General features: G+C 44.1%; 1 protein-coding gene across 2 annotated transcripts in view; it reads left to right on the top strand.

Annotated features, from left to right (window-relative positions):
• Positions 1-24,291, top strand: part of LOC123992520 (ventricular zone-expressed PH domain-containing protein-like) — a 158,981-nt gene that overhangs the window by 118,155 nt on the left and 16,535 nt on the right. For both annotated transcript variants that reach the window (XM_046293722.1, XM_046293721.1), the window contains 2 exons: positions 8,788-8,905; positions 19,657-19,793. In XM_046293722.1, the coding sequence (XP_046149678.1) occupies positions 8,788-8,905; positions 19,657-19,793 (255 nt within the window). The remainder of the gene's footprint in view (positions 1-8,787; positions 8,906-19,656; positions 19,794-24,291) is intronic.

Genomic DNA, 24,291 nt, shown 5'->3' with positions numbered 1-24,291 from the left:
GAGGGGAGAGGGGGCTGGAGACGGAGGGGAGAGGAGACAGAGGGGGAGAGGGGCTGGAGACGGAGGGGAGAGGAGACGGAGGGGACAGGAGGCAGAGGGGACAGGAGGCAGAGGGGACAGGAGGCAGAGGAGACAGGTGACAGAGGGGACAGGTGACAGAGGGGACAGGTGACAGAGGGGGAGAGGGGGCTGGAGACGGAGGGGGAGAGGGGCTGGAGACGGAGGGGACAGGAGGCAGAGTGGGAGAGGAGACAGAGGGGACAGGAGACAGAGGGGACAGGAGACAGGGGCGAGGCAGTGGTAAAGTAAGAATGAGATTGGGGTAGAGAGACTCAGGGACGGAGGAGGTAGAAAGACTGAGGGAGGGAGGAGGTAGAGAGACTGAGGGAGGGAGGAGCTAGAGAGAGACTGAGGGAGGGAGAAGGAGAGAGACTGAGGGAGGGAGGAGGTAGAGCGAGACTGAGGGAGGGAGGAGGTAGAGAGAGACTGAGGGAGGGAGGAGGTAGAGAGACTGAGGGGGGAGGAGGTAGAGAGACTGAGGGAGGGAGGAGGTAGAGAGACAGAGAGGGAGGAGGTTGAGATACTGAGGGGGGAGGAGGTAGAGAGACTGAGGGACGGATGGAGGGAGGGAGGGAGGGAGACTGAGGGAGGGAGGAGGTAGAGAGAGACTGAGGGGAGAGGAGGTAGAGTGACTGAGGGAGGGAGGAGGTAGAGAGACTGAGGGGGGGAGGAGGTAGAGAGAGACTGAGGGAGGGAGGAGGTAGAGAGAGACTGAGGGAGGGAGGAGGTAGAGAGAGAGGGAGGGAGGGAGGAGGTAGAGAGACTGAGGGAGGGAGGAGGTAGAGAGAGACTGAGGGAGGCGGTAGAGAGACTGAGGGAGGGAGGAGGTAGAGAGACTGAGGGAGGGAGGAGGTAGAGAGAGACTGAGAGAGGGAGGTGGTAGAGAGACTGAGGGAGGGAGGAGGTAGAGAGAGACTGAGGGAGGGAGGCGGTAGAGAGACTGAGGGAGGGAGGAGGTATAGGGTAAGAGATTACGAGAGGGTAAGGGTTGACATATGAGACCTGTTTTCTCCGTCAGAGCCAGTTTCAAATGTCATCACCCCAGCCCCTCTCACCTGTAATGTGTTTAAAATAGAGGCCGACCAGTTTATTACTGCACAGCCTGGCTCGTTTCCTGTGTGTGTGCGCGTGTGTGTGTGTTTTTAATGGAATGTTACCAGTTTATGACACAGCCTGGCTGAGCCCAGCATAGCGGCTCTCCTATAAATTACTCTTATGACCATCACAAGGAGCAACACCTCCTTGGCTCTGTGTGTGTGTCTGTGTGTGTGTTAAAATGAACTGCTGGGGGTAGTTCTCACCAGAGCGAAGCATCAGCAGAATGAATTCTTTGTTTCTCGATAGTGTTTTCCATGGAACAGACACATAGGATCGTAATTCAACCGGCTCCAGGAGAGGGCATCACTCTAAACCATAACAGAGAGGAAAGAGGGATAGAGAAAAATAAGAGACTGAAAGAGAGGCCACAATCATTTCCACCTGGAAGAGTAGGCTATTAGTAGGTTATTTCTGTGGTGTGTTTATAATACCTCTTTAAAATAGAGTACTTTTCTACCCCCCTGCACCTACTATTTTACCCTCTCTCAAATCTCCCTCTAGCCCCCTCTCTCCTTTCCTCCCTCTCCTTCTCCCTCTCCTGCTCCCTCTCCCCTCCTTCTCCCTCCCTCTCCCCTCTTTCTCTTTCTCCCTCTATCGCCTTCCCTCCCTCTCCTGCTCCCTTTCCCCTCCCTCTCCCCTCTCTCTCTCTCTCTCTCTCTCTCTCTCTCTCTCTCTCTCTCTCTCTCTCTCTCTCTCTCTCTCTCTCTCTCTCTCTCTCCCTCATGTTCCTCTATCCCCCTCCCTCCTTCCCTCCCTCTCCATCTCCCTCTCCTGCTCCCTCTCCCCTCCTTCTCCCTCCCTCTCCCCTCTTTCTCCTTCTCTCCCTCACTCCCTCTCTCTCTCTTTCTCCCTCTCTCCCCCTCTCTCTCTCTCCCTCTCTCTCGCTCTCTCTTCCTCGCTCTCTCTCTCTCTTTCTCTCCCTCTCCCTCTCCTGAAGTTTACCAAAATGGGGACAGTTGCAGGAGGTCTTGGTGAAATCTCTTCTGCATCTTGAAAACATTAGAAGAATATCATTCTGGCAGTGACAGAGAATACAGAGAGACACACACAGGGGTTTCTAGATGTTTAAATAGATACAGTAGGTGCTATTCAGACTCGGCCACATAATCTAGCTATTGTTTCTGAAACTCTGTCAAAACCACCTTCCCACTTGTGATTGTGCAAAGATGTGTGTGTGTGTGTGTGTGTGTGTGTCATACTTCGTTGTCCTCATCCGTCAAATTTGACATTTGTGGTGTTAATTACACGCCCAGATCACTTCCAGGAAATTCAGGACGTTGCCCTGTGGCAGTCCTGGCACCGTTGTGCTTGGGGTTTTGGGATTGGTGGTGGTGATTGTGTTGACATGTTTGTTTCTGGCCGGTCACAATAGGTTATTTTGGATGATTTTCCCTTATTTCCCAACCCAAGGTTTTCTTCTCTGTATTTGTATTGCCCCATTTTAAAGCGTAGAAAGTGTGTGTGTGTGTGTGTGTGTGTGTGTGTGTGTGTGTGTGTGTGTGTGTGTGTGTGTGTGTGTGTGTGTGTGTGTGTGTGTGTGTGTGTGTGTGTGTGTGTGTGTGTGTAGACATGTTGTCTGATGTGTCATAACTCATAAGTCTGTCTCTGTGGGATGAGTCAGCAGAACAGCGCTGATTGGGCAGGAGCTGGGATGGATGGAACTTTTGCCTGCTGCGTCATATCCCTGAGTCATGGCATAGTGACCTTTGACCCTGTGTGGGCTCACCTGAGGTGACTCCCCTGGAGCTCAGTCTGACAGGGAGGGGGAAGCTGAGGTGACTCCCCTGGAGCTCAGTCTGATGGGGGGGGGGGGGGGGCTGAGGTGACTCCCATGGAGCTCAGTCTGATGGGAGGGGGTAGATGAGGTGACTCCCCTGGAGCTCAGTCTGACAGGGAGGGGGAAGATGAAGTGACTCCCCTGGAGCTCAGTCTGACAGGGAGGGGGAAGCTGAGGTGACTCCCCTGGAGCTCAGTCTGATGGGGGAGGGGGCTGAGGTGAGGTGACTCCCATGGAGCTCAGTCTGACAGGGAGGGAGGGAAGCTGAGGTGACTCCCCTGGAGCTCAGTCTGATGGGGGGGGGGGGGCTGAGGTGACTCCCATGGAGCTCAGTCTGATGGGAGGGGGGGGGAGATGAGGTGACTCCCCTGGAGCTCAGTCTGACAGGGAGGGGGGAAGATGAGGTGAATATCCAAGATTGTGTTTGTCATTGTGTTTGTCATTCAATCAAATCAAATCAAATGTATTTATATAGCCCTTCGTACATCAGCTGATATCTCAAAGTGCTGTACAGAAACCAGCCTAAAACCCCAAACAGCAAGCAATGCAGGTCCCTTTTTTGTATGTATTTCAATATTTTTCAATCCCTTTTTCCATTTTTAAATTAAATATACCTTCCGGCAACCCATCTCACCCAATGTGATACGGACCTGCTATTTTTAGACCTTATAGCTAGAACCTCCATCAGAAGCTAACCAGCTAATTAGCTACTAGCTATTTAGTCATTGTTAGCCATTGCTAGCGGCCTTTACCTTTAGCTCAGAACTCAGACGCTTTTAGCCTAAATAATACCCGCCAGTGCACAGAGCGATATCAACCCTGAGCATACCGGACTGCTTTTCTCCACTACATCACCAGATTCCTGACGTAAGCTCTGGACCATTACTCCACATCATCGCAGCTAGCTAGCTGCTACCGATTGGCCCAGCCCGGAAGCTAGCCTTGAGCCAGTCCAATCTCCTGGCCTGCTCAGTGGACCCTGTGTTCACTCGGCTACACAGCTGATGCCTCCCGGACTCTTCACTAACACGACTAGAAGCCACTACATCACAGGATTCCTGCTGTAAGCTCTTGACCTTTGTATCAGTTCATCGCCACTAGATAGCTGCTACCGAGTGGCTATAGTGGCTAACGCCCTTGTCCCGAAGCTAGCACCAGTTAGCCTCGAGCCAGGCGCATCTCCCTGCTAGCAAACAAAACTACTCCAGCTACAATTCCTCTTTTGCCAATTGGATCCATCAGGACTGGTCTGCCGACGTAATTCCATCCGATGTGCTCTCAACCGGCCTTTGTCGGACGTCGGGGAAGACGCTTCTACTAGGCCTGGCTCGCTAACTTCAGGAACGTGTTCCCCGCTGGCTAGCATAGTAAAGACTACCTAACGGCTCCCTGTTTCATCTGCCCACTGCACTGAGGCTGGGAAACACTCTCACCACCGATAAATCCACGATAATCGAGAATTTCAACAAGCATTTCACTACGGCTGGCCATGCTTTGCTCCTGGCTACCCCAACCCCGGCAAACAAGCCTCCCCAGCTTCTCCTTCACTCAAATCCAGATAGCAGATGTTCTGAAAGAGCTGCAAAACCTGGACCCTTACAAATCAACTGTGCTAGACAATCTGGACCCTCTCTTTCTAAAAGTATCCGCCGCCATTGTTGCAACCCCTATTACTAGCCTGTTCAACCTCTCTTCTGTATCGTCCGAGATTCCTAATCCCCCTCTTCAAAGGGGGAGACACTCTAGACCCAAACTGTTACAGACCTATATCCATCCTGTCCTGCCTTTCTAAAGTCTTCGAAAGCAAAGTTAACAAACAGATCACTGACCATTTCGAATCCCACCGTACCTTCTCCGCTGTGCAATCCGGTTTCTGAGCTCGTCACGGGTGCACCTCAGCCACGCTCATGCTACTAAACGTTATCATAACCGCAATCGATAAAAGATTAAGTTCAGTGTGTCAAATCGGAGGGCCTGTTGTCCAGACCTCTGGCCGTCTCTATGGGGGTCCCTTTGGTCTCAACGTAGACTTTGATCTGAAGTCATTCTTGTTATTATTGTGACTTTGCCTTTGTAATTGTTTGTAGGCTTATGTGGTCTAAATTGAATCTATGATCATACCCTATATATTTATTCTTTGTATGTTATTTTAATATTTGAGAATTAACCAATGATATTAGGCCATTACTTGGCCATGATGACAGACACCTGTGTGTGTAAACGAGTCACCCTGCAGTGTTTGTGATTATACCCTGATGAAGACAGCTTGCCTGTCGAAACGTTGGACATTACATTTTTGCATCTGAGCTCTTAGAGTGTGTGGCGCTCTTTTATTTTCAAGTTTTCCGCTAGCCAGCACCTCGTCTAAATAGGTGTGCTTTTCTTTTTCCTCTAGGTAACTCTCTGTGGCTGGCCCAGGTGATATGTAATTGTGGCTGGCCCAGGTGATATTTAACTGTGGCTGGCCCAGGTGATATGTAATTGTGGCTGGCCCAGGTGATATTTAACTGTGGCTGGCCCAGGTGATATGTAATTGTGCCTGGCCCAGGTGATATTTAACTGTGGCTGGCCCAGGTGATATTTAACTGTGGCTGGCCCAGGTGATATGTAATTGTGGCTGGCCCAGGTGATATTTAACTGTGGCTGGCCCAGGTGATATGTAATTGTGGCTGGCCCAGGTGATATTTAATTGTGGCTGGCCCAGGTGATATTTAACTGTGGCTGGCCCAGGTGATATTTAACTGTGGCTGGCCCAGGTGATATGTAATTGTGGCTGGCCCAGGTGATATTTAATTGTGGCTGGCCCAGGTGATATTTAACTGTGGCTGGCCCAGGTGATATGTAATTGTGGCTGGCCCAGGTGATATTTAATTGTGGCTGGCCCAGGTGATATTTAACTGTGGCTGGCCCAGGTGATATGTAATTGTGGCTGGCCCAGGTGATATTTAATTGTGGCTGGCCCAGGTGATATTTAACTGTGGCTGGCCCAGGTGATATGTAATTGTGGCTGGCCCAGGTGATATTTAACTGTGGCTTTTTGCTAAATGTTTTGGTTTGCTTCCTGTCTTTAAGTTTGGTGTGGGTGTTTCTTTTGTTTGCCTCTTCTTGGGTAAATTTAGTGGGTCTCGTGGTGGGTGTCTTTTAGTTTGCAGTTGTTGTTGCTATGCAACTTTCAGTGGATGCCAACCATGAGTGTCTTTCAGAACCCCTCCTAAAAGGGAGTTGTCAGTGACTCTTTGTTAGTTCCCCCTTCTGTTTGAGCGAATATATATATATATATATATATAAATATATATAATTGCTGGGGAACTTAATCGTGAATCACACTTACTCATTAATTTTCATGACAGCCAGGTAAGCTGTACACCTGTTAAGCAATGTGCTTAACACATACACACGCAGGCACACACTCTTTTTCTCTCTGTCTCTCTCTCTGTCTCTTTGTGTTTTTGTCAACCTGTTGTGTCTCGTACCAAAGCCCCCATCTTCAGTTCACCACTGAAGACCTATAGGTTCACCACTGAAGACCTACTGGTTCACCACTGAAGGGTCTATAGGTTCACCACTGAAGACCTACTGGTTCACCACTGAAGACCTACTGGTTCACCACTGAAGACCTATAGGTTCACCACTGAAGACCTACTGGTTCACCACTGAAGACCTATAGGTTCACCACTGAAGACCTACTGGTTCACCACTGAAGACCTATAGGTTCACCACTGAAGACCTACTGGTTCACCACTGAAGACCTACTGGTTCACCACTGAAGACCTATAGGTTCACCACTGAAGACCTACTGGTTCACCACTGAAGGTCTATAGGTTCACCACTGAAGACCTACTGGTTCACCACTGAAGGCCTACTGGTTCACCACTGAAGACCTATAGGTTCACCACTGAAGACCTATAGGTTCACCACTGAAGACCTATAGGTTCACCACTGAAGACCTACTGGTTCACCACTGAAGACCTATAGGTTCACCACTGAAGACCTATAGGTTCACACACTGAAGACCTATAGGTTCACACACTGAAGAACTATAGGTTCACCACTGTACTAAAATGTCTATAATATATATAAAGGCTGTTAAGATTCTGTATTCATGTTTCAATAAAGGAGTTTATATATTTGGCCTGGTGAAGAGGTTTTATGCACTGACTGAATGGAAGCTGATAATTGTGATATTTTTACTCTGCTGCTCTCTGGAATCAAGACTGAGTACAAATGTATCCGGCTGAGACACTCACTATGTGGTCTGGAGCCCGGACTTGGTTACTACAACGCAAAGCATTAGCACCTATCTGTACAAGCCTACCAGGCATAGGTGAACACAGGGTGTGCGTGTGCGTGTGTGTGTGTGTCTGTCTACAACCTAGACCTCCATTGCAGACCCCGGGAGACCCCTGTCACATGCCAAGGGTTATACTTCACTCTATAGTGTAAATGAACCCTCTGTTTTAAATGCTGCTTTAATGTTTGACGTATAAGTTATGAATGAGCCGGGTGCTGAGGCATTTTGGGTCTTACAATGGAAAGACAGTGAAAAATACGATCCATTATGCTCATCAGTCATCATTCATCTGGATTAAACTGAAATAATCTCTTTCTCTCTCTCTGTGTGTCTTTTTCTCTCTTTCTCTCTCTCATTATCTTTCTGTCTCTCTCGCTCTTTCTCTCACTCTCTTTTTCTCTCTTGTTCCCTCTAATCCTTCTCTCTTTCTCACTCTGTCTTTCTTTTTCTCTGTCTGTCTTTCTTTTTCTCTCTCTGTCCTTTTCTCTCTCTTTCTCTCTAACCCACAGATGTTCCCAGTCTAGTTTGCCTGTGTTCTTTGTACTTGCTCTTATATCTCTTTGAGTGTTCGTAAGACAGACATGTCAAATAAATTCTCTCTAATTCTCTCTATCTTTCTCTCTTTCTCAATTCAAAGGGCTTTATTGGCTTGGGAAACATATGTTTACATTTCCAAAACAAATGGAATAGACATTTAATTAACAAAGGGAAATAAACCATCAGTAAAAATTATACTCACAAAAGTTTTAAAAGAATATAGACATTTCAAATGTTATATTATTGACTTTGTACAGTGTAACAATGTACAAAGAGTTGAAGTATGAACGAGAAAATAAATAATGGGTATGGGTAACATATCTAGCTGCTGTGATGGCACACTGTGGTATTTCACCTAACAGATATGGGAGTTTATCAATGTTTGATTTGTTTTCACATTTTTTGGTGGATCTGTGTAATCTGAGGGAAATATGTGTCTCCTAATATGGTCATACATTGGGCAGGAGATGCAGAAGTGCAGGTCCGTTTCCTCCTCATTTTGTGGGCAGTGTGCACATAGCCTGTCTTTTCACGAGAGCCAGGTATTCCTGGCTTGGGTCAGTCACAGTGGTCAGGTATTCTGCTGCTGTGTACTCTCTGTTTAGGGCCAGGAAGCATTCTAATTTAAATAGTTATATTTTTGCTTTCTCATGATTTGGTTGGGTCTAAATGTCTTTCGGTCCTGGGGCCTGTTTGTTTTTTGTGAACAGAGCCCCTGGACCAGCTGGCTTAGGTTTGTCTCTAGGTTTGTCTCTTTGTAGGTGAGGGCTTTGTGGGGGAATGTGTGTGCATCACTTCCTTTTAGGTGATTGTGGAATTGAACATCTCTTTTCTGGATGTTGATAACTAGCGGGTATCGTCCTAATTCTGCTCTGCCTGCATTATTTGGGCTTTTGCGTTGCACACAAAGTATATTTTTGAAGAATTGCACTCCTTGGTTGGCGACAGAAGCAGCAGATCATCAGCAAACAGTTGACATTTGCTTTCTGAGTCTCTCTCTGTCTCTCTCTCTCTCTCTCTATAGGACCTGGACAGTCTGCAGATCCTTCTGGAGGAGGTGCGTTTCTTTGACCTGTTTGGCTTCAGTGAAGAGGAGGGCAGCTGGCTCTGCTACATGTGCAACAACCCAGAGAAGGCCACAGGTAAAACACCTGAATCTCTCTGTCTAACATAGCACACCTCAACCTCCCTGTCTAATATAACACGCCTCAACCTCCCTGTCTAATATAACACACCTCAACCTCCCTGTCTAATATAACACACCTCAACCTCGCTGTCTAATATAACACACCTCAACCTCCCTGTCTAATATAACACACCTCAACCTCCCTGTCTAATATAACACACCTCAACCTCCCTGTCTAATATAACACACCTCAACCTCCCTGTCTAATATAACACACCTCAACCTTCCTGTCTAATATAACACACCTCAACCTCCCTGTCTAATATAACACACCTGTTCTCATCTGTCTAATATAACACACCTCAACCTCCCTGTCTAATATAACACACCTTAACCTCCCTGTCTAATATAACACACCTCAACCTCCCTGTCTAATATAACACACCTGTTCTCATCTGTCTAATATAACATACCTCAACCTCCCTGTCTAATATAACACACCTTAACCTCCCTGTCTAATATAACACACCTGTTCTCATCTGTCTAATATAACACACCTCAACCTCCCTGTCTAATATAACACACCTCAACCTCCCTGTCTAATATAACACACCTGTTCTCATCTGTCTAATATAACACACCTCAACCTCCCTGTCTAATATAACACACACACCTCAACCTCCCTGTCTAATATAACACACCTTAACCTCCCTGTCTAATATAACACACCTCAACCTCCCTGTCTAATGTAACACACCTGTTCTCATCTGTCTAATATAACACACCTGTTCTCATCTGTCTAATATAACACACCTGTTCTCATCTGTCTAATATAACACACCTGTTCTCATCTGTCTAATGTAACACACCTGTTATCATCTGTCTAATATAACACACCTGTTCTCATCTGTCTAATATAACACACCTGTTCTCATCTGTCTAATATAACACACTTGTTCTCATCTGTCTAATATAACACACCTGTTCTCATCTGTCTAATATAACACACCTGTTCTCATCTGTCTAATATAACACACCTGTTCTCATCTGTCTAATATAACACACCTGTTATCATCTGTCTAATATAACACACCTGTTATCATCTGTCTAATATAACACACCTGTTCTCATCTGTCTAATATAACACACCTGTTTTCATCTGTCTAATATAACACATCTCCATATGTGAAAATGGGGCGTTTGTATGTTTTGTAGTAAAAAAAAAATGGATAAAGAAAAGTGTTTCCAATTACATCATCGGTGTGCAATGTGTGATTTTAACCTAGTGTGATTAGGCAGTGCCACTAATTGCCTACTAATTGGTTGAAGATGTCATTGGAACCACTTATCTTCTTCTGTCTTTTTACTACACGACGTAGAAACGTACCATTTTCACATATGTTGATGTAGGGATGGTGCTGGAGAGGATGAATATGAAGTGTACATGTTTTTTTGAAATGTCCTTTTAAGGTGAAAGGCCACCCCTTAAGCTTTTCTTTGTCTCATTCTACCCTGTCAACGATCTGTCATCACCCTCTTATTTTCCAACGCCATCCATTCCCTCTCTAGGGCCACCACACACACACACCATATGTCACCAACCTCTAATTGGAACAGATTGCTCTAACTGTGAAGTGTAATCATTTATCCACTTTAGTTTTGTTCTCCCAGGTAGTTATTGCTGATTGCACTGGTATGTATTAATAATCCCATGTGGCTTGTGTGTGGTGTACGGTATAATTGGGGTGGTCTGACTGGTGTGTGTGTGTTCACATGCGTAACCACACTTGGTGGGATCAGAAACAGGTACCCCCGCCACACTGTCCCCTCTCTCCCGAGCTTTCACTCACCTCCAGCACACACAAACACACACACACACACACACACACACACACACACACACACACACACACACACACACACAGGCTAATTAACTTGTGTAGCTTATTATGAAACACTTGAATAAGCTAGTATAGGCCTACTATTTATTTATTTTGTCTCAGACAATTATTGCCTACTGGACTGATAGAGATCTACTCTCTCAACTTATCCTGTTGGGGCAAGTGACTCTTTGAAATTACAATGGTTATCCCCAAGTTATATATTTTTTATTGTGCTTTATGCTATTTGCCTCATGACTCCCATCCGCTTTGTTGACTATGAACTTGCTTGTTTACCCAACCGTGGGACAGACTGTTTGTTCCCACCCTCGGGACTCTGACTCTCTATTGGTTACACAGACTCTTGGCCTCCCATCCTATTCTAACCACCTCTCACCTGCTTTGTATTCATGTTACCTGATGAAATTGCTGTACAATATGATCTTGTTGCCATCTGATGCACATTCAAATATCATTAAAAAATCAACAATGCAGAGCTTTACCTGTCCTCTGCCATGCCCTGCTTCTATTACTGCTGATGATATCTGGAAATGTGCTTGTACACCCTGGCCCATCAACTATTGCTAGCCCCAATTCAGACTTGTGCTCTGATATCTGCTTCACTGATTTCTGCTCTCGTAAAAGCCTGGGTTTTCTGCACTTCAACACTAGAAGCTTATTACCTAAAATGGATCAATGGAAAATGTGGGTTCACAGTTCCAAACCAGATGTATTGATCATTACTGAGATGTGGTTAAGAAAGAGTGTTTTGAACACTGATGTTAGCCTTTCTGGTTATATCATTTTTCAGCAAGACAGATCTTCCAAAGGTGGTGGTGGCAATCATTACCAAGGATCACCTTCAGTGCTCGGTTGTCTCCACCAAGTCTGTCCCCAAACAATTTGATCAACTGGTTTTAAGCATTAAACTTTCAAATGGCTCTGTGTTGACTGTTTCTGGGTGTGATTGTCCACAATCAGCACTGGCCTGTGCCCTACCTGCCCTAAGCTCGTTCCTGGCCCCTTACCCTAAGTCTGAATTTGTCCTGCTAGGTGACTTAAACTGGGACATGCTTAAACCACCTGACCAAGTCCTAAAGTGATGGGATTCTCTAAATTTTCTCTGATTATGACCAATCCCACAAGGTATGACTCCAACACCCAAATAATCCTGATAGGTATCAGTCCAGTGTTTTCTATAATGACCTTAGTGATCACTGTTTTATAGCCTGTGTTCGTAATGGCTGCTCAGTGAAACGACCTGTCCTGATTTGTCATAGACGCTGGCTAAAAAACTTTAATGACCAAGCCTTCCTTCATGACCTGGCCTCTGTAAATTGGTTTAGAATCACCTCAAGAATTCCATTTTGCGAAAGTCTCGGCACACGCATACTCAGGCTGTCTGGCTCTCGTTCAGGCAAATTATTAATAAGTGCACTCAGGCTATCCAGAAGGCCGAAGTTAGTTACTTTAAGGAGCAGTTCTCTCTGTGGGTCTAACCCCAAGAAGTTATGGAAAACAGTTAAAGACCTGTAGAATAAAACCCTGCTCCTCACAGCTGCCCATGTTCCTTAATGTTGATGGTGTGGTTGTTACTGACAAGAAGCACATGGCTCAGCTCTTTAATCACCACTTCATTAAGTCAGGATTCCTATTTGACTCAGCCATGCCTCCTTGCCTATCCAACATTTCCTCATCTCCCACCCCTTCTAATGTAACTATCCACAATGCTCTTCCCTCTTTTTCCCCTGCCTCGCTACAAAGTTTCCCCCTGCAGGCTGTCACTGAGTCCGAGGTGCTAAAGGAGCTCCTGAAACTTGTCCCCAAAAAAAAACATCTTGGTCAGATGGTTTAGACCCTTTCTTCTTTAAGGTTGCTGCCTCTATCATCGCCAAGCATATCTCTCCTTTCTAGGGAGGTTCCCATTACTTCTCTAACCTTTAAAACCTGTCTCTCCTCTCTGAGGTGGTTCCCATTGCTTGGAAGGCAACCACAGTGTGTCCTTTATTTAAGGGGGAAGATCAAGCTGATCTTAACTGTTATAGGCCTATTTCCATTTTGCCCTGTTTATCAAAAGTGTTGGAAAAACTTGTCAATAATCAACTGACTGGCTTTCTTTATGTCTATAGTATTCTCTCTGGTATGCAATCTGGTTTCTGCTCAGGTTATGAATGTGTCACTGCAACCTTAAAGGTCCTCAATGGTGTCACCATTGCCCTTGATTCTAAGCAATGTTGAGCTGCTATTTTTATTGATTTGGCCAAAGCTTTTGATACGGTAAACCATTCAATTGTTGTGGGCCATTCAATGACTCAATCATGGACACTCTTACTGACAATTGTGACTGCTTCGCATGATGTATTGTCATGATGTATTGTCTTGAATTAGCAAGAGACCAGTCTTAAAAACAAGTTCAGCATTTATTATTGATGAGTACTGACCCAAAATACAAAGAACATTACATTTAAATCTGCATAAAATGACATCATGTTGTCTCCCAGCCTTACAATGGCGTAGTATGCTGTCCTGGAGATAGTTTGCTCCCTCATAAACTACATTCCAACCTGCCATGATTACTTTGCTACTAATGTTGTCCTGCCAAAACATTCTTATCTGTTTAAAAAACTATCTTATCCTCCTAAAACTTTCCCAGGAGACACAGACACAATTCATTTCTGCTGCCATTTTGTAACAGTACAATTAAGAACCCATACTTTTCAAATCATAACATAATAGTATTAGCATAAATGGTTCTAATCATTAATGTATACATAATTGATCATCTAAACTATATTTTCCTCTATCACTTGACCATCTTGCCTTTGTGCTGTTGTCTGTGCCCGAATAATGTTTGTACCATGTTTTGTGCTGCTACCATGTTGTGCTGCTGCCACCATGTTGTGCTGCTACCATGTTGTGCTGCTGCCATGTTGTCCTGCTGCCATGTTGTGTTGCTACCATGTTGTTGTCATGTATATTTTTATTTATTTACATTTTTTATCCCAGCCCCTGTCCCCGCAGGAGGGCTTTTGCCTTTTGGTAGGCTGTCATTGTAAATAAGAATTTGTTTTTAACTGACTTGCCTGGTTAAAGGTTAAATTAAATAAAACAAAAATAAATGTGAGGTAAACTCATGGGAGAAAGGGCTTGCTGAAATAACCCACACAGTAGGGACTTTTTTGTGGCTAAAATGGTACTCTCACACTGTCTTTACCTGGCAGATCTAAGGGGACCTTTTTACTATTCTGATGTGGCAGTCATCCAATGTAAATGCATTAGGGTCATAATGAATCACTAGCTTTGCTGCCTGTGTGTCTATTGCCCTCAGTTCTGGTGTTTGTCATTCTAAGCACCTTGGTAGTGTTAACATCTATTAAAGTAGCCACTCCTAGCCTGGGTACCAGTCTGTTTCTAGTCTCTTTAATATAGCCTGGGTACCAGTCTCTGCCTTTCTGTTTTTTCTCTAGCCAGGGTGCAGGACTGTTTTTGATCTCTTTAATATAGCCTGGGTACCAGTCTGTTTCTAGTCTCTTTAATATAGCCTGGGTACCAGTCTGTTTCTGATCTCTATAATATAGCCTGGGTGCTGGACTGTTTCTGTTCCTTATGGAATTGTCATGCCAAACATTTGATAAATGTCTATAGGCTTGATTGAGTAGGCAAAACTCAAACAGGTCTGGGACCAGGCTATGTCACTCTCTGGTCATTGTCTTTGAGTAGCCACTCTGTAACTGATACAGTAGTAGCCTCTGTGACTGGTTCAGTAGTAGCCTCTGTGACTGGTTCACTAGTAGCCTCTGTGACTGGTACAGTAGTAGCCTCTGTGACTGGTTCACTAGTAGCCTCTGTGACTGGTACAGTAGTAGCCTCTGTGACTGGTACAGTAGTAGCCTCTGTGACTGGTACAGTAGTAGCCTCTGTGACTGGTACAGTAGTAGCCTCTGTGACTGGTACAGTAGTAGCCTCTGTGACTGGTACAGTAGTAGCCTCTGTGACTGGTACAGTAGTAGCCTCTGTGACTGGTACAGTAGTAGCCTCTGTGACTGGTACAGTAGTAGCCTCTGTGACTGGTACAGTAGGAGGCTCTGTGACTGCTACAGTAGTAGCCTCTGTGACCATAAATAGTCTTGATACGTAGGTGAGACAGTCTAATAGCAGGCATGTCCATACAGATCCCTGTTCCGTAGAACCACACATCTCTGATGGATACCTACAGTAGGTAATAACTGTTTTCAGATGTCTTTGTTTTCACCTTGTTATGAAAATGCTGACTATGCATTGTAGACAAACACAGTATTTAAAAGTTGCCATTTAAAACAGTGAAATTCCTTCCCAACTCTTAACGATGAGAGAGAGAGAGAGAGAGAGAGAGAGAGAGAGAGAGAGAGAGAGAGAGAGAGAGAGAGAGAGAGAGAGAGAGAGAGAGAGAGAGAGAGAGAGAGAGAGAGAGAGAGAGAGAGAGAGAGAGAGAGAGAGAGAGAGAGAGAGAGAGAGAGAGAGAGAGAGAGAGAGAGAGAGAGAGAGAGAGAGAGAGAGAGAGAGAGAGAGAGAGAGAGAGAGAGAGAGAGAACTCCCAGGTTGTTTTCCTCTCCTAGGGGGGAAAGGGAGCAGCAGTTGGGACTTGATCATCTTCCTAAGTGTTAAACCATTGGAATGCTTTTGAAGTGAAAGGTAGCCTAGTGGTTAGAGCGTTGGACTAGTAACCAGAAGGTTGCGAGTTCAAACCCCTGAGCTGACAAGGTACAAATCTGTCGTTCTGCCCCTGAACAGGCAGTTAACCCACTGTTCCCAGGCCGTCATTGAAAATAAGAATGTGTTCTTAACTGACTTGCCTGGTTAAATAAAGGTCAAATTAAAAATTGTAAAAAATAGGTGAGAGTGTGTGTGGTTGTCCACCACCCTCTGTCTGTCACTTTCCTCTCTCTAAACCCCCCCCTGTCTATCTGACATATAATTAAATGCTGTCCATCTCCATTCCATGTTGATTCAACATCATCACATTGATTTTGTTGGTTGAAATGACGTGGAAACAACATTGATTCAACCAGTTGTTTTGCCTGGTGCGACTGGACTGAAGGAGTTTTGGCTACCGTTCTCTTTGACAGGAGAATTTCATTGAAGCACAGCATCTTCAGCCAAATCTCAGATTAGATGGAACTCTGTCTTATCTGTGGTAATTCTATTTTTAAGACACTAGTCTCCTGCGTGGCACAATACAGAACATAGGTAGGGGAGTATACAGAACATTGGTATAGGGAGGGGAGTATACAGAACATTGGTATAGGGAGGGGAGTATACAGAACATTGGTATAGGGAGGGGAGTATACACAACATTGGTATAGGGAGGGGAGTATACACCACATTGGTATAGGGAGGGGAGTATACACCACATTGGTATAGGGAGGGGAGTATACAGAACATTGGTATAGGGAGGGGAGTATACACCACATTGGTATAGGGAGGGGAGGGGAGTATACAGAACATTGGTATAGGGAGGGGAGTATACACAACATTGGTATAGGGAGGGGAGTATACAGAACATTGGTATAGGGAGGGAGTATACAGAACATTGGTATAGGGTATACAGAACATTGGTATAGGGAGGGAGTATACACCACATTGGTATAGGGAGGGAGGGGAGTATACACCACATTGGTATAGGGAGGGGAGTATACACCACATTGGTATAGGGAGGGAGTATACAGAACATTGGTATAGGGGAGGGAGTATACAGAACATTGGTATAGGGGGAGTATACAGAACATTGGTATAGGGAGGGAGTATACAGAACATTGGTATAGGGGGGAGTATACAGAACATTGGTATAGGGAGGGATTACAGAACATTGGTATAGGGAGGGAGGGAGTATACAGAACATTGGTATAGGGAGGGAGTATACAGAACATTGGTATAGGGAGGAGTATACAGAACATTGGTATAGGGAGGGGAGTATACACCACATTGGTATAGGGAGGGGAGTATACAGAACATTGGAGGGAGGAGTATACAGAACATTGGTATAGGGAGGAGTATACAGAACATTGGTATAGGGAGGGGAGTATACAGAACATTGGTATGGTATACAGAACATTGGTATAGGGAGGGGAGTATACACCACATTGGTATAGGGAGGGAGTATACACCACATTGGTATAGGGAGGAGTATACACAACATTGGTATAGGGAGGGGAGAGTATACACCACATTGGTATAGGGAGGGGAGTATACACCACATTGGTATAGGGAGGGAGTATACAGAACATTGGTATAGGGAGGGGAGTATACAGAACATTGGTATAGGGAGGGAGTATACAGAACATTGGTATAGGGAGGGGAGTATACACAACATTGGTATAGGGAGGGAGTATACACAACATTGGTATAGGGAGGGGAGTATACACCACATTGGTATAGGGAGGGAGTATACACCACATTGGTATAGGGAGGAGTATACAGAACATTGGTATAGGGAGGGGAGTATACAGAACATTGGTATAGGGAGGGGTATACAGAACATTGGTATAGGGAGGAGTATACAGAACATTGGTATAGGGAGGGAGGGAGTATACAGAACACGGGTATAGGGAGGGGAGTATACACCACATTGGTATAGGGAGGGGAGTATACAGAACATTGGTATAGGGAGGGGAGTATACAGAACATTGGTATAGGGGGAGTATACACAACATTGGTATAGGGAGGGGAGTATACAGAACATTGGTATAGGGAGGGGAATATACACCACATTGGTATAGGGAGGGAAGGGGAGTATACACCACATTGGTATAGGGAGGGAAGGGGAGTATACACCACATTGGTATAGGGAGGGAAGGGGAGTATACACCACATTGGTATAGGGAGGGAGTATACAGAACATTGGTATAGGGAGGGAGTATACACAACATTGGTATAGGGGGAGTATACACCACATATACAGAACATTGGTATAGGGAGGGGAGTATACACCACATTGGTATAGGGAGGGAGTATACACCACATTGGTATACACAGAACATTGGTATAGGGAGGAGTATACACAACATTGGTATAGGGAGGGGAGTATACAGAACATTGGTATAGGGAGGGGAGTATACAGAACATTGGTATAGGGAGGGAGTATACAGAACATTGGTATAGGGAGGGAGTATACAGAACATTGGTATAGGGAGGGAGTATACAGAACATTGGTATAGGGGGAGTATACAGAACATTGGTATAGGGAGGGGAGTATACACCACATTGGTATAGGGAGGGAGTATACAGAACATTGGTATAGGGAGGGAGTATACACAACATTGGTATAGGGAGGGGAGTATACACCACATTGGTATAGGGAGGGGAGTATACACCACATTGGTATAGGGAGGGAGTATACAGAACATTGGTATAGGGAGGGAGTATACACAACATTGGTATAGGGAGGGAGTATACAGAACATTGGTATAGGGAGGGGAGTATACACAACATTGGTATAGGGGGGAGTATACACAACATTGGTATAGGGAGGGGAGTATACACCACATTGGTATAGGGAGGGAGTATACAGAACATTGGTATAGGGAGGGAGTATACAGAACATTGGTATGGTATACAGAACATTGGTATAGGGAGGGGAGTATACAGAACATTGGTATAGGGAGGGAGTATACAGAACACGGGTATAGGGAGGGGAGTATACACCACATTGGTATAGGGAGGGGAGTATACAGAACATTGGTATAGGGAGGGGTATACACCACATTGGTATAGGGAGGGAGTATACAGAACATTGGTATAGGGGGTATAGGGGTATACACCACATTGGTATAGGGAGGGGAGTATACAGTATACAGAACATTGGTATAGGGGGGAGTATACACCACATTGGTATAGGGAGGGGAGTATACAGAACATTGGTATAGGGAGGGAGAATACACCACATTGGTATAGGGAGGGGAGTATACACCACATTGGTATAGGGAGGGGAGTATACACCACATTGGTATAGGGAGGGAGGGAGTATACACCACATTGGTATAGGGAGGGGAGTATACACCACATTGGTATAGGGAGGGGAGGGGAGTATACACCACATTGGTATAGGGAGGGGAGGGGAGTATACAGAACATTGGTATAGGGAGGGGAGAATACACCACATTGGTATAGGGAGGGGAGGAGAACATTGGTATAGGGACAGTATACACAACATTGGTATAGGGAGGGAGTATTCACAACATTGGTATAGGGAGGGGAGAATACACCACATTGGTATAGGGAGGGGAGTATACACCACATTGGTATAGGGAGGGGAGTATACACCACATTGGTATAGGGAGGGGAGTATACACCACATTGGTATAGGGAGGGAGAATACACCACATTGGTATAGGGAGGGAGTATACAGAACATTGGTATAGGGAGGGGAGTATACACCACATTGGTATAGGGGAGAATACACCACATTGGTATAGGGAGGGAGTATACACCACATTGGTATAGGGAGGGAGAACATTGGTATAGGGAGGGAGTATACACCACATTGGTATAGGGAGGGGAGTATACACCACATTGGTATAGGGAGGGAGAATACACCACATTGGTATAGGGAGGGGAGTATACACAACATTGGTATAGGGAGGGGAGAATACACCACATTGGTATAGGGAGGGGAGAATACACCACATTGGTATAGGGAGGGGAGTATACACCACATTGGTATAGGGAGGGGAGAATACACCACATTGGTATAGGGAGGGGAGAATACACCACATTGGTATAGGGAGGGGAGTATACACCACATTGGTATAGGGAGGGGAGTAAAGAAGACTAAAGAAAAGCAGGTGGTAAAAGTGAGTGGATATGGATCGCAGATGATTGAGCATTATGTTGTTTTGATTTGTCTCTCCAGTGGTGAACGAGGATGGCCAGCCGCTGATAGAGGGGAAACTGAAAGAGAAGCAGGTTCGCTGGAAGTTCATCAAACGCTGGAAGACTCGCTACTTCACCCTGGCAGGAAACCAGCTCCTCTTCCGGAAGGGAAAATCTGTATGTATCCCTTTCAAACCTTTCAATACTTTAATTAAGTGTGATAATAAAACATCTAAAGTTTGTTCCTAAGTGTTTGTCCTATATCTGAGAGACATAAGAAAGGTAAGAAAATGTTTTTATTTTATTTTTTACTTGTATTTAACGGCGTATTTTTGGCACTAAACAAATCAATTCAAATTGTATTTGGCACGTATTTAACAGATTTTATTGTGGGTGTAGCAGAATGCTTGTATATACAGTCTCCATAAATACCTTACCAGTCAAAAGTTTGGTCCTACTCGCCTCCTCATTCAAGGGTTTTTCTTTATTTGTATTCCTACATTGTAGAATAATAGTGAATGCATCAAAACTATGAAATAACACATATGGAATCATGTAGTAACCAAAAAAGTGTTAAACAAATCAAAATATATTTTTGATTCTTCAAAGTAGCCATCCTTTGCCTTGATGACAGCTTTGAACACGCTTGTCATTCTCTCAACCAGCTTCATGAGGAATGCTTTTCCAACAATCCTTGAAGGAGTCCCCACATATGCTGAGCACTTGATGGCTGCTTTACCTTCACTCTGTGGTCCAACTCATTCCCAACCATCTCATTTGGGTTGATGTCAGGTGATTGTGGAAGCCAGGTCATCTGATGCAGCACTCCATCCCTCTCCTTCTTGGTAAAATAGCCCTTACACAGCCTGGAGGTGCATTTGGTCATTGTCTTGTTGACAAACAAATGATGTCCCACTAAGTGCAAACCAGATGGGATGGAGTATCGCTGCAGAATGCTGTGGTAGCCATGCTGCTTAAGTGTGCCTTGAATTCTAAATAAATCACAGACAGTGCCACCAGTAAAGCTCCCCCACACTGTCACAGCTCCTCCTCCGTGCTTCACGGTGGGACCCACACATGCAGAGATCATCTGTTCACCTACTCTGTGTCTCACAAAGACACGGAGGTTGGAACAAAAAAATCTCAAATTTGGACTCATCAGAACACATTTCCACCTGTCTAATATCCATTGCTTGTTTCTTGGTCCAATCAAGTCTCTTCTTCTTGGTGTCCTTTTTTAAATGTATGTTTTAATTTAACTAGGCAAGTCAGTTAACTTCTTTGGGATAGGGGGCGGTATTTTGACGTCCGGATGAAAGTGTGCCCGAAGTAAACACCCTGCTACTCAGGCCCAGAAGCTAGGATATGCATATAATTGATTTTGATAGAAAAACTCTGAAGTTTCTAAAACTGTTCAAATAATGTCTGTGAGTATAACAGAACTGAAATGGCAGGCAAAACACCAAGGACAAACCATCCCCCAAAAAATGTTTTCATCCTACCACTGATTTCAATGGCTGGCACTTTTATAATAGGGCGAAATCATGCCCGATTGCAGTTCCTAGGGCTTCCACTAGATGTCTTTAGAGTTTCAGGCTGGTTTTTGGAAATATGAGGGAGAAGAAGTAGTTTTTCTAAGGGCTCCTATTTTGACTGTAGTGTTTCCATGCGCATGGCTGAGAGAGCACATTCTTTTTGTTTTCTCCGGTAAAGACAATAACAATACTCCGTCTTAAATTTGATTGTTTATTTGCGTATTAGGGTACCTAAGGATTGATTATAAACGTTGATGGACTTTTGGATAAGTTTATTGGTAACGTTTGGGATTCAATCCAACTGAGTGGATTATTGGCAGAAGCGCGCCTGCTGAACTGAGTTTTTATGGATATAAAGAAGAAATTTATCGAACAAAAGGACCATTTGTAATGTAACTGAGACCTTTTGGAGTGCCAACAGAAGAAGATATTTTCCTTTCCTGTGGCGGTCCTCGTGAGAGCCAGTTTCATCATAGCGCTTTATGGTTTTGAAGAAACGTTCAAAGTTCTTGACATGTTCCGTATTGACTGACCTTCATGTCTTAAAGTAATGATCCACTGTTGTTTCTCTTTGCTTATTTGAGCCGTTCTTGCGATAATATGGACTTGGTCTTTTACTTCTGTATACCACCCTTACCTTGTCACAACACAACTGTTAATTGAAATGTAGGTGTCTACCTCATGAAACTGGTTGAGAGAATGCCAAGAGTGTGCAAAGCTGTCATCAAGGCAAAGGGTGGCTACTTTGAATAATCTCAAATATGAAATATACTTTGATTTGTTGAACACTTGTTTGGTTACTGCGTGATTCCATATGTGTTATTTCATCTTTTTGATGTCTTCACTATTATTCTACAATGTAGAAAACAGTAAAAATAAAAATAAATTGAATGAGCAGGTGTGTCCAAACTTTTGACTGGTACTGTACTTCCATTCACTTTTTCAACTGGTACCAGTTGCTATGGATACCGATGCATTTCAATGGCATAAAAAGAGCCATAGACTAGAATGGTAGGTGAAGAATTGTAGATTATTTCTATGTAATCTTTCACCGCTTAAGCTATTAAGTCCAAACCAACGCTGAGATGTTTAGACTGACTCTACTTAGATTGCTTGTCAAAGCATGTTTCATACTATATACCATTTTTTAACTATAGGCTAGAAATGAACTAAATGTCCAGAAATGAATGTGTTTGAATGAGAACCACAGGAAATACAGAGGTAGCAATTCAAAAGGGTCCTGCTTCTTGGCCAATTAAGTTACAAGACCATATTTAAAACATAAAGGCTATCAAATTCTTTATTCTTTATAACTAGCCAACATTATATCTTGAACCGTTCAAGCAAAAGACACCAAACCATATTTCACATGTTTAGGTTACTTTCACTTAAAATTATTTCAAACTTTTATCAATTATAACTTAGATTTGCAAACAATTACATAAAATAAGTCACCAATAGTAACTCTTGAGCCGTTCAAGCAAGAGACACCAAACCAACTTTCACATGTTCAGGCTATCCTTACTTCTAATTTCTTTAAAACTAGTATTAAATAGTAACTATGTCAATGTGCACAAATTAGCATAACATAACCTACCAACAGTAAGTAACTCTTGAACCATTCAAGCTACATACACCAAACAAGCTTTTACATGTTCAAGCTATACTAACTTCAGATTTTTTTATTTTATAAACTAGAACCATATACATTTGCATAAAATAACTTTTAAATAACTTTAAATGTTTTCATCCGTTCAAGATTGATACAGCAAACCAACATTCCTATGTTCAGGCTATCCTACTTGTTCACCTACGGACAGTGGCAAGAAAATGTATGTGAACCCTTTGGAATTACCTGGATTTCTGCATAAATTGGTCATAAACTTTGATCTTGTAATGCTTCGGGTGTCGTAGGTGTGTGGAGTCAAACGCAGGAGACAGTGAGTGCAATGCTGTGCGTCTTTAATAGCACCAACAGGGTGCTCACAATAGTAACGGCCCCAAACACAGGGAATGAAAATGTACAACGGAAAAGTCACGACCAGGCACTAACACGTACCTCTACAACAGAGCCGAAGGTTACACTGAAATAATCCCGCACAACAACCAGGCGGGCCGGCTGTCTAATAAAGACAAACTAATCATATATAAACAGGTGCTACCAATCAACATACAAGGAAAGGGAAGGAAAGACAATCAGTGGCAGCTAATAGGCCGATGACGACGACCGCCGAGTGCCACTCGTGACAGATCTGATCTTCATCTAAGTCACAACAATAGACAAACACAGTGTGCTTTAACTAATAACACACAAATTGTTGTATTTTTGTTGTCTATATTGAATACATCATTTAAACATTCTCAGTGTAGGTTGGGAAAAGTATGTGAACCCCTAGGCTAATAGCTTCTCCAAAAGCTAATTGGAGTCAGTAGTCAGCAAAACTGATAGCGGCAGTGTAGCCTAGTGGTTAGAGCGTTGGACTAGTAACCGGAAGGTTGTGAGTTCAAACCCCCCGAGCTGACAAGATCTGTCGTTCTGCCCCTGAACAGGCAGTTAACCCACTGTTCCCAGGCCGTCATTGAAAATAAGAATATGTTCTTAACTGACTTGCCTGGTTAAATAAAGGTAAAAAAAAACAAAAAAAACTGGAGTTTAATCAATGAGACGAGATTGGAGATGTTGGTTAGAGCTGCCTAGAGTGTCAGCTAAAGACTTAAAGAAATCTCTGGAACATGCTAACATCTCTGTTGACGAGTCTACGATACATAAAACACTAAACAAGATAGGTGTTTATGGGAGGATGGAAGAAGCCACTGCTGTCCAAAAAAAACATTGCTGCACGTCTGAAGTTCGCAAAATAGCACCTTGATGTTCCACAGCACTACTGGAAAAATATTCTGTGGACCGAAAATATGAAAATACGCAGAAGAAAATATGTCTTCTGGAGTGGCCCAGTCAGAGTCCTGACCTCAACCCGATTGAGAGCAGTTCACACCAGACATCCCTAGAATATTGTTGAACTGAAACAGTTTTGTCAGGAGGAATGGTTCAAAATTCCTCCTGACAGAAAACATTTGGTTGAGTGTATTGCTGCCAAAGGAGGGTCAACCAGTTATTAATTCCAAGGGTTCACATACTT

The sequence above is a fragment of the Oncorhynchus gorbuscha genome, linkage group LG13 (genome assembly GCF_021184085.1).
Source record: "Oncorhynchus gorbuscha isolate QuinsamMale2020 ecotype Even-year linkage group LG13, OgorEven_v1.0, whole genome shotgun sequence".
Taxonomy (NCBI): domain Eukaryota; kingdom Metazoa; phylum Chordata; class Actinopteri; order Salmoniformes; family Salmonidae; genus Oncorhynchus; species Oncorhynchus gorbuscha.
The sequence above is the reverse complement of the archived record's forward strand: the minus strand, read 5'-3'. Positions and strand labels throughout refer to the sequence as shown.